Consider the following 13,490-nt stretch of genomic DNA (forward strand, 5'->3'; position numbering starts at 1 on the left):
CAAGGGGCGGCTAAAAAGTCAGTACATACTTTAACAATTTTAAGTCTAAGAACCATCCATGTGGACATGGTGTCAACTTTAGGGGATGATGCTCATACCATTGCTACTGTTAAGAGGCGGACAGGTAAAGAGAGCCTTGAAACTGGCTCAAGATGGATGTTCAGACCATCGTGATTTAGCAGGAGTATTACTGCGGCGTAAGAGAGCATAGTAACACATGTCTGAGGACCCGAAATACTGTCATCCAGTGAGATTTCATCAGGTACTTTCAATCTGGAGACGAACCTGACCCGTTCAAATTCGGCATGGTCCAGGTACCGTCATTTTCCCATTGTCCCAAGATTGTGGGTGTTTTCATGGCGGGTTGTGGATGAGTGGAACGGGTGTGGGTGTTTTCATGGCAGGCTGAGAGGGTGTGGTTGTTTTCATTGCGGGTTGTTGGGGGTTGAGAGGGTGTGGTTGTTTTCATTGCGGGTTGTTGGGGGTTGAGAGGGAGTGGTTGTTTTCATGGTGGGTTGTAGGTGGGTTGAGAGGATGTGATTGTTTTCATGGCGGGTTGTAGGTGGGTTGAGAGGGTGTCTGTTTTCATTGAGAATGTGTGGTACATAGTAACATTGATACAGGATATGAATGGATTGCTAGGATTGTTAAGTAGACCTTGGAAGATCCAGGCTAGTATTTGTCTTTACAACCAATGCTTATCGTAAGAGGCGACTAACGGGTGCGGGTGGTCACGCTTGGTTGATGCATGTCAGTGTATTCCAATTGTCTTGATCGTTGCTCACGATGTCAATCACAGGATTGTCTAATCAACACTTTATTAATTCCAGACGGCCCTCATACAGCTAGAATGTTGCTGAGAGAGGCGTTAAACAGGACACAAACAAACAAAACTGTGAAGTATCCATTAATCTCTTAAAATTGCACTCAAAGCGAAGGACAATATCACATTCACACACATTCAGGGATGTGAGGTGAGGCGAGGTGAGGTGTGATGAGGTTGAATGTAGCGTTCAAGGTTTTACACTTACATGTATGAATAGCGACGTGCATGCATCTGCGTGATTCGATGAACATTTTAGTGAGAGATAACAATACGTTTTTCCACAAAATAATTCTAGAATGAAATATTATGATAAAGAGATGTGTTTCAGGTTGATAAATATCCTATAAAATGAGTAAACACATGTATGTATTTAAGCAGTTTATGTATATATTGTATATTATGTTTATTATGTTTCTATATATGTTCGATTGTTCGAGTCTTTAAGGTTTTACAGTATTTCCAAGTGCTGTCAATACAAATTATAAAAGCAGCTGGGGTATCATTACCATGGCCAGCAGCACAGAGGCATGTGCCTTATAAGGCAACATAAACAGCATCAAGTAGACTAACATTTAGTCTCTGAAATCTTATATTACACAATATCCTTCTGGACTCTAAAAATAAAAAAAATTCACTATGCTGATTTCAGGTGGAATAGAGCTATACTTGCTTTTGTATGCATTTCTAGATTATTATTTTTTCATAAAATAAATACATTCCACGGTCATGGTGCAGGACTAAGCATCAAGTTGCAGTCCCATAACTCCAAGAGTATGTATGGCCGGGCTCTCGCGCCCCTCACTCGCCACCGGTGAAACAGCTACCTGTGGCCTGGCCTGACCTGTGACCTGGTTACTTCCCCATGAGGGGTTTGCTTGAGGGAGAGGGGGAGGAAGTGCTCAGCGCACACTGCTCGCGGTCCACTGTATATTACTGCTTGAAATACTCTGTACTGCATGTGGCATACTGTATACGACACTTGAAATACTCTGTACTGCATGTGGCATACTGTATACGACACTTGAAATACTCTGTACTGCATGTGGCATACTGTATACGACACTTGAAATACTGTATACTGCATGTGATACATATCAGAACTCCGCTGGGGTATCATTACCATGGTCAGCAGCATGTGCGGGTCTGCGGCTTGTAATTAATGCCAGTTAAAACACATCTGTGACGTCATTCTATTGTTTGAACGCTCCATTATTTTTCAGGAATGGAGAGTTGCTTGTCAACTGTACATTATCTTGAAGCAGCATTTAAATGTTTCAAATATTTGAAACTACAGAATATTTTGTCAAAGTGTAAACGTAGGGATAAGTTTTAAGTAGGGGAATTATCTAGTAATTCTCCATTCCTTAAAAATATTGGGCCTCGGCCCCTGCGGGGCCTCTTCTCCATTATTTTTAAGGAATGGAGAGTTACTCGGACATTCTCCTTTACAGAATGGCCGGTTGGACACTGAAGCTTAACATTGTTGATGAGGTGCGGGAAGGTGCAGGCTGACCATATATGTTATGTAACACGATACATGGCAGATCGACAGTGAGGGTGAAAGATAGTACGCTTTCTGTGAGTGGAGACATGACCCTCGGACAGCGGCTAGGCAGGTTGGCCCTCTTACACTGCCTGGCCATTGCTGTAATACTATGCAGTTATACTAAGATCACGAATAAACGTTGTGGACCCATAGACGGACTTGTGTTGTCAAAGAGAAATATCCGATAGAGCACCAACGTCTACCTGGGATACCAGTTTCCCGTGAGTGTGTTGTTGCTTGTTGTTGGTTGTTATTGTGTGACGGATAATGAGAGTGAGAGTGAGAGTGAGTAAATATAACGCATCCCATATACGCATAGAACACGGGTATCGTGCTGATAAATCAAGGACAACAATCACCCCCACCCCCTACACAGACATCCACATGCCTTTGTGGGTAGCACTAGTATTGATTAGTTCATTCTATGTCATTTCCCTTAGCATTTGCCGACATATATGTTGTCAACAATGACCCAGAGGCCCACCTGCTCTTTGGGACCCCCGCGTTATACCAAATGACGTTAAAAATGGTACTTGTTGTTACCCTGCCTGGTGCTCGGCTCTAATGGATTGAAACAAGACCTGGTCGGCTTGGAGGAGGTAAACTTTGTCTCATAGGGGCATCACTGTTAAACTGCGGATGGTATCTCAGTGGGCTAGCTCCATAAAACCGGTTCTAGTCCGGACTAGTACAAGCAACCACACACACATAAGTACACACGTGCATACACAAGTACATTTATCGTGAACGCAACGTAAGTCATTCTCACTTGAACTCACCTCTTAAAGGAGAACGTGACATGAAGATTTTGTCACCAACCTGACTACAGGAGAAAACCCACCAGGCACTTACACACAATCCGACAGATATTATGTTTACTTTATGTTTATTAATAGATTCACTACGAGTGGCCGCCTTTATCGGAATATACAGGGTGCAGTGGCGAGCACAAAGGATGAAGCGAAGCGAAGTCACATACCACGAATGGCAAGTCCGTGTATATGGTGACCCGTCCGCACAAACAGCAATTCCTACTCAGACCCAGGTAGGTATCTGCGACCATCTCACGGCACATGCAAGTCGAGAGTCCATGCGATAACTTGATCCCATCCATCTTATATTTTGTAAGATTTAACGGCCTGTGTATGAATACACATGGTTGCCCCGGAGATATTGAGAATTCGTCAACAGTTCGTCGTTCGGAATTCATCGGATTCTTTCGTCACGAAGATTGTCGAAGTGAAGGGATTTTTGTCATGCTTCCAAAAGGCAGTGTCGAAGGTAAACAGGAAGTTGCAGCTCGTTGACAAGGTGGATATTTAGCCATTAACCAGGCCCGGGTTAGAAGGAAATATACCTACGACTACCTGTGACCTTGTTGAAACGATCAGAACAAACCAAGCCTGAAGGATCAAGTATTGACCGCCTTGCACAAGTTCACATTGTTCGTGGATGCAACTATTTGTATCGATCAGTGGAAAGTTACACGTATATACGGGTAGGTAGGATCTGAGTGTATTGCTGACTTGGTCTACCGACAGGGACGAACGTTGCTGAGATAGAAGGTAGGTTGTGTTATGTCAGTCTTTATTATCAATATAACAACAACAACAACAACAACAAGCACAACAACATCAAAACAAAAACGCTTGTTTGCTTCCAGGTGAGAGCTGAGACATATTGAAGGTAAAGCAGAGATATGTGATTGGGGGTTGAAGTTAGTAAATCTTTGCAACATTTATATTTACTCATCATAACCTCTGAACGCATTAGCACAGTATTATCAGTGCGTGTATACCTGCGTGTATACCTGTGTGTATCAGTTAATTCTTCTGCTTACCACCCCAGTATGTCATACACGTGTTCATAAAGACTGCAACCTATTCCACGCTTGAGCGGATATCGACCCACTTGCCTTGTGGGGCACGCTGACACAATAGACATTTGCACGCAAGCATGTACAAACTTGATGGTGACGGAACACAGACGCCCGTATTATTGAGTGAGTTGGAATTAACGCCGTTTTTAGCAATATTCCAGCAATATCACGGCGGCAGACGCCCGTATAGTGAGTGAGTGAGTGAGTATGGTTTTACGCCGCTTTGAGCAATATTCCAGCAATATCACGGCGGGGGACACCAGAAATGGGCTTCACACATTGTACCCATGTCGGGAATCGAACCCGGGTCTTCGGCGTGTCGAGCGAACGCTTTCACCACTTGGCTACCCGACCGCCCCAGACGCCCGTATAAGACTTGGGTACATGCTATTTTTAAACATAAAGAAAAACTTTAATGATCGGTTTTAGTTTTAGAAGCTTTTGATATATATACTGGACCGCAAAAGAAACGTCACCCCAAGTAACATTGCATTGTTGTCATTTGAATATCTGGGTAATTTTTGTAACATTACCGTGTACGGAAAAATTAAATTAGAATGTAATGATAATGTAGATGAGATGATAACAACGACGAAACTGATGAAATTGTGGCTGATATCCTTGATTCCCCAATTACGAAACTTTAGAAAGCATCGGCCGTCTTCAGTGGGCAACACAGCACCAGCTTTGGTGCCACCAGCAGTGGAGAAGAGTCCTCTTCTCAGACGAGATCCGTTACTGTATCGCAACAACAGATGGCAGAGATAGGGTCTGGCGGCGCCGTGGGAAACGTTATTCGGATGCTTGTGTTGTTGAGAGAGACAAAGGGGTGGTCCGAGCATCTTGGGGGGGGGGGGGGGGGGGGTCTTGCACAGAGGGACGGCCCCGTGGTCTTCCAGAACATCGATCCAGGGAGAGGCAATGGTGTCACAGCAGCTCGGTACATTGATCAAGTCTTGATACCACACGCCATTCCTAATTTGGCACGTCGCCGACACCTCGAGTTTCAGCATGATAACGCCCGTGCCCACAGTGAGAAAGCAACAAGAGACTTCCTCCAGCAGAATGGCATCAGAACCATGCAGTGGCCTGCCCTCTGTCCCGATATAAATCCCATTGAGCACCTGTGGGACGAGATTCAAAGACGGATGAATGACGTCCGACCAAGGCCAACAACTGCAGTTGAACTGCGTCAGGCGTTCCTCAGAGTGCGGGCTCAAATGCCTATGGCCTTCATCCGCCGCCTCACCCATTCCATGTATCGACGTTGCACGGCAGTCATCAATGCACATGGCGGACACACGAGATACTGACTTGTGATGCCATTTTCTCAGAGATACGTGTTGTGTTTCACTTTAAGAACATTTGACACTTTAATTTCAACCTAATGATCAGTTTTGTTAGGTTTCATATCTTTAAAATATCTCAAAGTATGTTTACAGTGTTTGGACAAATAAGGTTTCGCATATATCTGTCCATGGTGACGTTTCTTTTGCGGTTCAGTATATATGCTTGTCACGATTGTTTTGCATCAGCGATATAAGGTTATATAGGTATCTGCGACCATCTCAAGGCACATGCAAGTCGAAAGCCTCTGCTTCATGTTGTGTTGAGAATAGTAACATTTTCATTGCAGTGAAGAGCTAAACCTTTAACCTCATTTTTATGTTAGTTCCAAAGACAAGGAAAACATAATTATAGGTCATTTATGGAGTTAATATCGGTTCTTGCCTTTTGTTATTCTCTTGAAAATACTTCGTACTAAACTGTAATTTTCTGATTTATCTCAATCAAGAGCAAAGCACCATTTTTGTGATTTGACCAACGAGTATTCTTTTGCTTTACACATTGGTTTTTCAGATTTCAAGAATATATGTTTGTTGAAGTTGAGTCTGTGTATAGTCGGTTTTCAAATTTATGATAATGTATACTCTTCAAAACGAGAAACGCAATTCAGATATCTTTGTAAAGCATAACTGGCGGACCAAAATGTGCAAAATGAGGAGGTTTAATGTGTCTTGCAAATTTCCCGGATCAAAATGATCACAACAAGGACATGCAAACCATTAGTCGGGAAAGACGTACGATTCGGAAAAACGCATCCAGTGCATTAACATAAGGGTCATGGAGCTGTACGTGCAGTACTATGAACGGTATTAAAGTGCAGGGTTTTTTGATTGCCTGGCATCTGCGTCAATCGAACAGTTGAAGTTCAACAACATGCCAAAATTAAGTGCAAAGAACAACGTCATAGGCCGCTTTCAGGCATGGGAATCCCAATCAGCTGTCGCCAGGGTTTTCAATGTAGCGCCCAGCATCATCACAAGGCTATGGGATCGGTTTCAACAGCATTGGTCAACACGTGATCGGCCGAGGTCGTGACGACCAAGAATAACCGCCCCCGCCCAGGATCGCTACATCCGACTGCGACGCCTTCGTGAAAGGACGACCACAGCCACCTCAACGGCATCCCAAATACCCGGACTGCGCAGAATTTCTGACCAGATCATACGAAACCGTTTAAGACCAACAGGTCTACGAGCAATACGTCCTGATCGACGCGTCATACTGTGGGTATACACAGGGTATGGCCTCAACAGCGTTGGAGAGATGTCTGGCGTCAAGATTTCTCCTCCGTCGAGGGGATGGAAGAGCACGGGTCTACAGACGTCGGGGAGAACGCTACTCCAACGGCAACGGTTATTCCAGTAGGACAACGCTCGACCGCATACAGCATGGATCACAAGAGCCTGTCTACACAACAACAACGTTGATGTTCTCCCCTGGCCCTCCAGATCATCGGATTTGAACCCGATAGAGCACCCGTGGGCTAGGTAGGGAGAATTTGTCAGGTTTAATATTTGTAACGAAATAATATATTTTCCGGTGGACAACTACACGAAAGGTAGATAATAAATGGGATAGTACATGTGTCTCCTGAAATACGATGTCTCTCCCAACTCGTGATAGGGGAAATGCGATATTAGCGAGTGGCGTAACTCGTGAAAATATCTACTTTTGCTCCGTCACTCGATGAGAAATATCTAACATTTCACTTGACACATGAAAAATCCCCCACGTCCTGCCGGTTGGTGTGCGCGAAAAGAGGCTTGACGAAGTCGCGTGACAGGGTTGTGATTTCACCACACACGCTGGTGTAAGGGAGGCAACTCCACTTAGCTGAAGCAGGGTGCCTGGCCTCCACTAAAACAATTTTTTTCATACTGGCTTTCACTAATCAGACTATATCTTATTTCACGCTCAATGGAATCTGCTCTGGCAGATACTCGAGGCTGATTGACGATTTGCACAAATGTATAATTTCCAAAGTCATTCAGGCGCAACTCTTCATGTGTAGTATTGGATTGGGTGGGTCAAAGGTGAATCTGTACCTGTTTCGAGTCGGACGCCATGGGCTTTTTGAACTGATTTGAAATGCAATAGAGAATAGCATTGTTCGTACACCCCTCGCCCACACGTATAGACGAGGTACAAGTGATTTCATGATATAACTTGTCATACATTAATAGTCAGAAAGTACTTGGGTATGCATTAACCTGGTAACACCTGATACTAAATGCTACATAATCTATTTCAGCTTCAAGGACCGACGTTGATCACACGTGCAGTGAAAAGTGAACCATGTTAGGTAAGTACAATATTATTTAAATCACGTGCATGTTGTGTTTACCTTGAAATATAGTGTAGAATTACATATATTATAATTATATTGTAAGGGGGCACGGGTGGCCCAGTCGTCTAAGGTAGAGTTGCGTCCCTTGGGAACGCCAGAAACTGATGATTGTGGGTTCGAGTCCCGGTTCGGCCCGATTATGTTTCTAGGTTTGTCAGCACCATGCCCGTGCTCGTGGGTTTCACCGAAGTTGTAAACGCCTGACACCTGCATCACTTCGGGCTTTCTTCCCACATTAAGCTGACACGCCGCGATACAAATGGAATATTGTTAAAAGCGGCTTTAAACCCAACTCACTCACTAATCTGTGTTATGTGATATCATGAACGATAATACCGCGATTTAAAGAAAACATTTGAAGGATTGACATATTGTTAAATATGTATGTCCCAATCATAACAAATATGGGATAAATATTCCACATATTTAAATGTTAGTTTTGTGTCTGTATGCGAGATGAGTATTTGTAATGGAATATCCCCCAGTGAGTGAACGTTGTTTAATGATCAGAAACAATTTAAAGTACGGCGGTCTGCAAATAGCCGAGACTCGATCAGACAAACCTTTAAAAGAAAACACGAGCACTGATCCACCCACTGTGGGACAATGTGCGCCGGGGCTGTGGGGTAGCCTAGTGGTTAAAGCGTTCGTCACGCCGAAAAACCGGGTTCTACTCCCCCCATTGGCAAAATGTGTGAATAAACGCGTCAAAGCCCTTTCCATATGGATATGTGAAATGTGGTAGAACATACAGTGACCAAAGGGTTCATGCAGTCGTTCACTGTTATGACCTAATGTACACGGGACCCTTGGGAACATTAAGTGGAGTCAGAAATTTATTATCTGCGCCAATAAGAGAGTGTGGGTCAGTATAACGTGCGAGGAAAGCCTGAAGTGATGCAGGTCTCAGATCTACCACTCTGGTGAAACTGCGAGCACGGGTATGGTGCTGACAAACCTAATCGGGGTGAACCGGAAACCACTCCAACAATCATCCACGTCTAGTGTGCGCAGGGGAAGCAAATCTGGCCAGCGAATTGAGGCGCATTAGACGAGTGGGCCGACCGTGTCCCCGCCAATAAAGGAAGTCACTTCCCATTCTGTACATAACTACATAAGTGAGTGAGTGAGTGAGTTTGATTTTACGCCGCTTTTAGCAATATTACAGCAATATCACGGCGGGGGACACCAGAAATGGGCTTCACACATTGTACCCATGTCGGGAATCGAACCCGGGTCTTCGGCGTGTCGATCGAACGCTTTAACCACAAGGCTACCCGACCGCCCCCATAACTACATAAGCATATTACTATAATCTAGACGATGACTACAGAACAATGATCATGTTTCAGCCATAGGTCAGGCGTACCATGACATGAAATGCAGCAACAGTAAGTAAGTCTTGAGTCTACGCTTTTTGTTTCTTTGTTTTTGACGCCGCAATCAGCAATATTCAAGCCACATGACCGCGGTCTTTTAAATACTCGAGTCTGGACTAGACAATCCAGTGATGACACCATGAGCATCGATCCACACAATTAGGATACGATGACATGCATCAAACAAGTCAGCAAGCCTGGCAACTCGTTCCCGTTAGTCGCCTTTTCCGACAATAACAGTTGCCTTTTAGGACATGAATTGGTTGCTGAAGATCTATTCTAAGCCTGATCTTCAGGAGTTATTCTTAGCTATGATTTGGTAAAACTGTTATATATAAGGTCAACCACAGGGTAACAATCATAGTTTTAACATAAAAAATAGATATCCTGACTTCTGTTAATTTCCTCACATCCTTTCATTGTTTATATAATAATTGTTGAAATTGTTTTTCAGCAGTCGCAGTCATCTCCGCCGTCGTATGCCTTGTCGTTCCAATTTTCATGATATCTATGGGTAAGTTAATTTTACAAGCGATCTCGTATGTCAACCATTAACATCGTAGCACGCATCCAATCTTAACTAATTTTATTGTGCCAAGAACGGACATAAGCTATTTTCACCCAATTTTAAATTATTCGTGCTTCTTTGTTTCACATGCTATATCTTTTTTTATACATAATTGGATAAAGGCACCGGGCGGCACCGGGCTTTGCATCTACCCAAACCTTTTAATGTTCCACCCATGTACCAACTCACAGTAACGAGTTTGGAACCAAGTATCTGTATCTTCCCTTGTTTGTTTGGTGTTTAACGCCGCACTTAGCAATATTCCGGCCGTATGACCGCGGTTTAAATTTTGAATAATCTACTCTGGACCAAACAATCCGGTGATTGATACCATTGATCCACGCAGATGTGATACGATGACATGCATCAACCAAGTCAGCGAGCCTGACCACCCGATCTCGTTAGTCACCTGTTACCACAAGCATAGGTTGCTGAAGACCAATTGTAACCCGGATCTTCACGGGTGATACCACCCAGCTTGGGTCTAGACATCAAAACCATATGACCACACATACAAATTTGGATAATTCATACCACATGCAAAGGTACAGAACTACATTTTTAAAATTATGAGAATCAGATAAAAATACAAGGTTGATGGTCTCTTTGCAACCGATGACATGCCTGTTCCTGGCAGATTTATACATTCGTCCCAGTGAGATTTTCCCTTTTGTCATCTTGTTGAGCACAATGCAAAAGTACATGAGTGTTGTCGTCAATCTCATAGAACAGTTAAAGGGGCCCTGTGTTCCACATCCTGGTGCATATATCCAGTCTGGGTCTAGACATTAAAACATGACTACTACTGTCATGTTGAATTGGGAGTGACTCAGTAACCGATATACTGATATAAACTTGAGGTAGCAGACATATTTTGTATTTGAAGGTCTTGAATCAAACTTGCTTGGACTGCCATTTTGATAGACTGTAGCGGCTTTTAAAAAAGTTCCTCTCTTCAACGAGAACATTTCATAAATACATGTTATGATTTCATTTTTCAAATATATCACATTCAGTTCGTGCAAGCGCTGAATTATTGGAATGGGTTAAGTTTGTGTCAATGTTGATCTATAAGAATGCATGTTCCTTCATACCAGGAAAGATTCACAAGGATGAATGCCCTGCTGAAAAGTACATTTCTATCTACCTGATCGTGGGAGGATCCGCCGCCATCGCCTTCATTGTACTGCGCCTCTTGGTGAAGATGTGGTGCCCTAAACCAGGAAAGAGCCATCTCTGTGACATTATCTCCACCATCACAAGTCTCACCATAGCTCTTTTCATGTTTGCCTGGTTTATTGCAGGTAACATTATTTAAGCATTATTTTACAAATGATAAGATCGTTTTCCACATCTATGAAACAATAATATATGTCATGTCTGTATTAATAAAAATATGGATAGACCCGTGAAGACCCGGTTTAGAATTGATCTTTAACAACCAGTACGTGCTTGTCGTAAAAGGCGGCTAATGGGATCGGGTGACCAGGGTCGATGACTTGGTTTATGCATGTCATGGTATCCCATTGCTCATGATGTCAATGGTTGTCCTGTCCAGAATCGATTATTTACAGACCGCCGTCAGATAGCTGGAATATGAACAACAAACATGCTAAATATATGGAAAGCTTAATCTCAGCTGTTCCGTCATTGTGTTCTACATGGAAATGAAAATGCATTCACAAGAGGATTCATACAGTTTGGACTTCAGTTTTTCGATTCACTCCTCAATGAACCGAAAAGAAGTCCTTCATCAACACTTTGTGCGTAGAGCATATAGACATTGACTTTTTATGATGACATCTGTTTGATGGAGGGTTTGTCTTCAGGCAGAGTAATATGGTTTCTTTGAAACAGACCCGATTTTAACGAGACGATGAAAACAACTTGGTTGAGTGGATTAGCAAAACGGCCAAAGTTTCAATTCTTGGGTAATAATAATAAAGTCCAGCTGAACACATACTGGTAGATACATGCCTTTAATGCACAGGAACTCGATGATAGCGTGTATGCGAATATATTGTGTTATACACGCAATCATCGAGTCCCTGTGCTGTTATGCTGTTAAAGACTGGCTTGTTTCTGATTGTTTCCATGTCATCCAACACTTGATGTAGTAAATTCAATTTCAGGCAGCGTGTGGATCTACAGCCTCTACAATAAATACGACCCATCAGACAAGACTGCCGCCAACTACTGTAACAACACATTTTACGTGTTCGCGTTCTGGAGCACCACGACAATTTACATCCTGATCGGAGTCATCGTCGTTATATCCTGCGGCTACACTTACCATAAAATTCGACAGTAGTCGACAACACTCATGTGCTGTAGTTGGAAATGTTTGACTTGTGAAAATGAGCAGCAGTTACGGAGTTTGTTTTTGAAAATGTGTTGCATTATTTAAAAGACGAGGTCAAAAGAGTTGCGCGACCTGTAACTTGTAACTGCTTCATGGCACAACATTCACGACAGTCATTTTGTAAGTATGTGTTTTAGTATGGTAGTTACGGTAACCTTTGCTCAACGATTGCTTTGTGGAGCGGACCCCTGAATTGTAATCCGCATCCGCCCATATACAACACGACGTTTCATAAAATTGGTATTACTCTGAGCCTGTTTAGTATTCTATATGCAACTAATGTTCAACGACCCATAAAATTCATTTATGGTGCTCCACTATGTCGTACAAAAGATGAAAACATGATCAGTTTAAAAGTTGAAATATTAACAATAAATAATTTTAGTTTTAATTTGATGTCCAAGTCTGCTTACCATATGCAATTAGACTTCTCAGTATATCTGATTGAGCCATCAACCATGATGACTTAATCCTCTACTCACTTTGACATATTTTGACAGCCAGTTTCTTGCAGAATATAATTGTCCCACGGAAGGAGTGAGTGAGTATGGTTTTACGACACTTTTAGCAATATCCCCGGAATATCACGGCGGGGGACACTATCAATGGGCTTCATACCAGGTACCCATGTGGGGAATCGAACCCGGGTATTCGGCGCCAGGAACGAACGCTTTAACCACTAGGCTACCCGCAACCCCTTCACTCCTGAAAGGAGTGCGTATACTGTATGATAAACCAAAACTCAATACGACATATTATTTAATTTATAACTCCGAACTAAACGTTTGTTCGAGAAAGAAAAATGCATCATTCATAATTCAATCACGCAAAGTTCGTTTGTTTGTTTGTTTAATGTTGTTTAACGTTGCTATGTGGCGGCGGTCTGTAAATAATCGAGTCTGGACAAGCCAATCCAGTGATGGATGTCACGAGCATCGATCCACGCATACGGTGACATGCATCAACCACGTGATCGAGCCTGGCCATCCGATCCCGTTAGTCGACTCTTACGACAAGCATAGTCGACTCTTACGGGATGCATGGGTTGCTGAAGACCTATTCTATCCTGGATCCTCACGGGTCTTGTTTAAATTTAAAACATTAATTTAAATTTACACGCGGGACAGTGTACATAGCAAAAGTTGATGCTTTAAAATATCATATCGAAGAAATGAACGACCAGTGGCAATTGTTTATGTACAATAAAAGTCTGCGCCCCTCGTGGTTTATTCTCCC

The 13,490-nt window shown here is 42.9% G+C and overlaps 1 protein-coding gene across 4 annotated transcripts; it reads left to right on the forward strand.

Annotated features, from left to right (window-relative positions):
- Nucleotides 1–3,313: 3,313 nt before the first annotated feature.
- Nucleotides 3,314–13,195, forward strand: LOC124147581 (transmembrane protein 272-like). Of its 4 annotated transcripts, none has more exons than XM_046518241.2 (6): nucleotides 3,314–3,417; nucleotides 7,850–7,900; nucleotides 9,298–9,336; nucleotides 9,779–9,838; nucleotides 10,990–11,196; nucleotides 12,025–13,195. In XM_046518241.2, exons 2-6 carry the CDS (start codon nucleotides 7,894–7,896, stop codon nucleotides 12,201–12,203), a joined length of 492 nt encoding a protein of 163 aa, XP_046374197.2. In that variant the 5' UTR covers nucleotides 3,314–3,417; nucleotides 7,850–7,893; the 3' UTR covers nucleotides 12,204–13,195. The 4 variants fall into 4 exon arrangements, with proteins under 4 accessions (XP_046374197.2, XP_046374194.2, XP_046374195.2 ...); XM_046518238.2 differs by lacking the exon at nucleotides 3,314–3,417 and adding an exon at nucleotides 3,436–3,937; XM_046518239.2 differs by lacking the exon at nucleotides 3,314–3,417 and adding an exon at nucleotides 3,436–3,870.
- Nucleotides 13,196–13,490: the final 295 nt, after the last annotated feature.

The sequence above is a fragment of the Haliotis rufescens genome, unplaced genomic scaffold (assembly GCF_023055435.1).
Source record: "Haliotis rufescens isolate VD_foot unplaced genomic scaffold, xgHalRufe1.0.p SCAF_7, whole genome shotgun sequence".
NCBI lineage: Eukaryota > Metazoa > Mollusca > Gastropoda > Lepetellida > Haliotidae > Haliotis > Haliotis rufescens.

What these genes read in the sequence shown, in the direction of transcription:
- LOC124147581 (XM_046518241.2), top strand. An exon ending in AATTTTCATGATATCTATGG is followed by an intron (nt 9,839 to 10,989) that starts GTAAGTTAATTT and finishes CCTTCATACCAG; the next exon opens with GAAAGATTCACAAGGATGAA. An exon ending in GTTTGCCTGGTTTATTGCAG is followed by an intron (nt 11,197 to 12,024) that starts GTAACATTATTT and finishes ATTCAATTTCAG; the next exon opens with GCAGCGTGTGGATCTACAGC.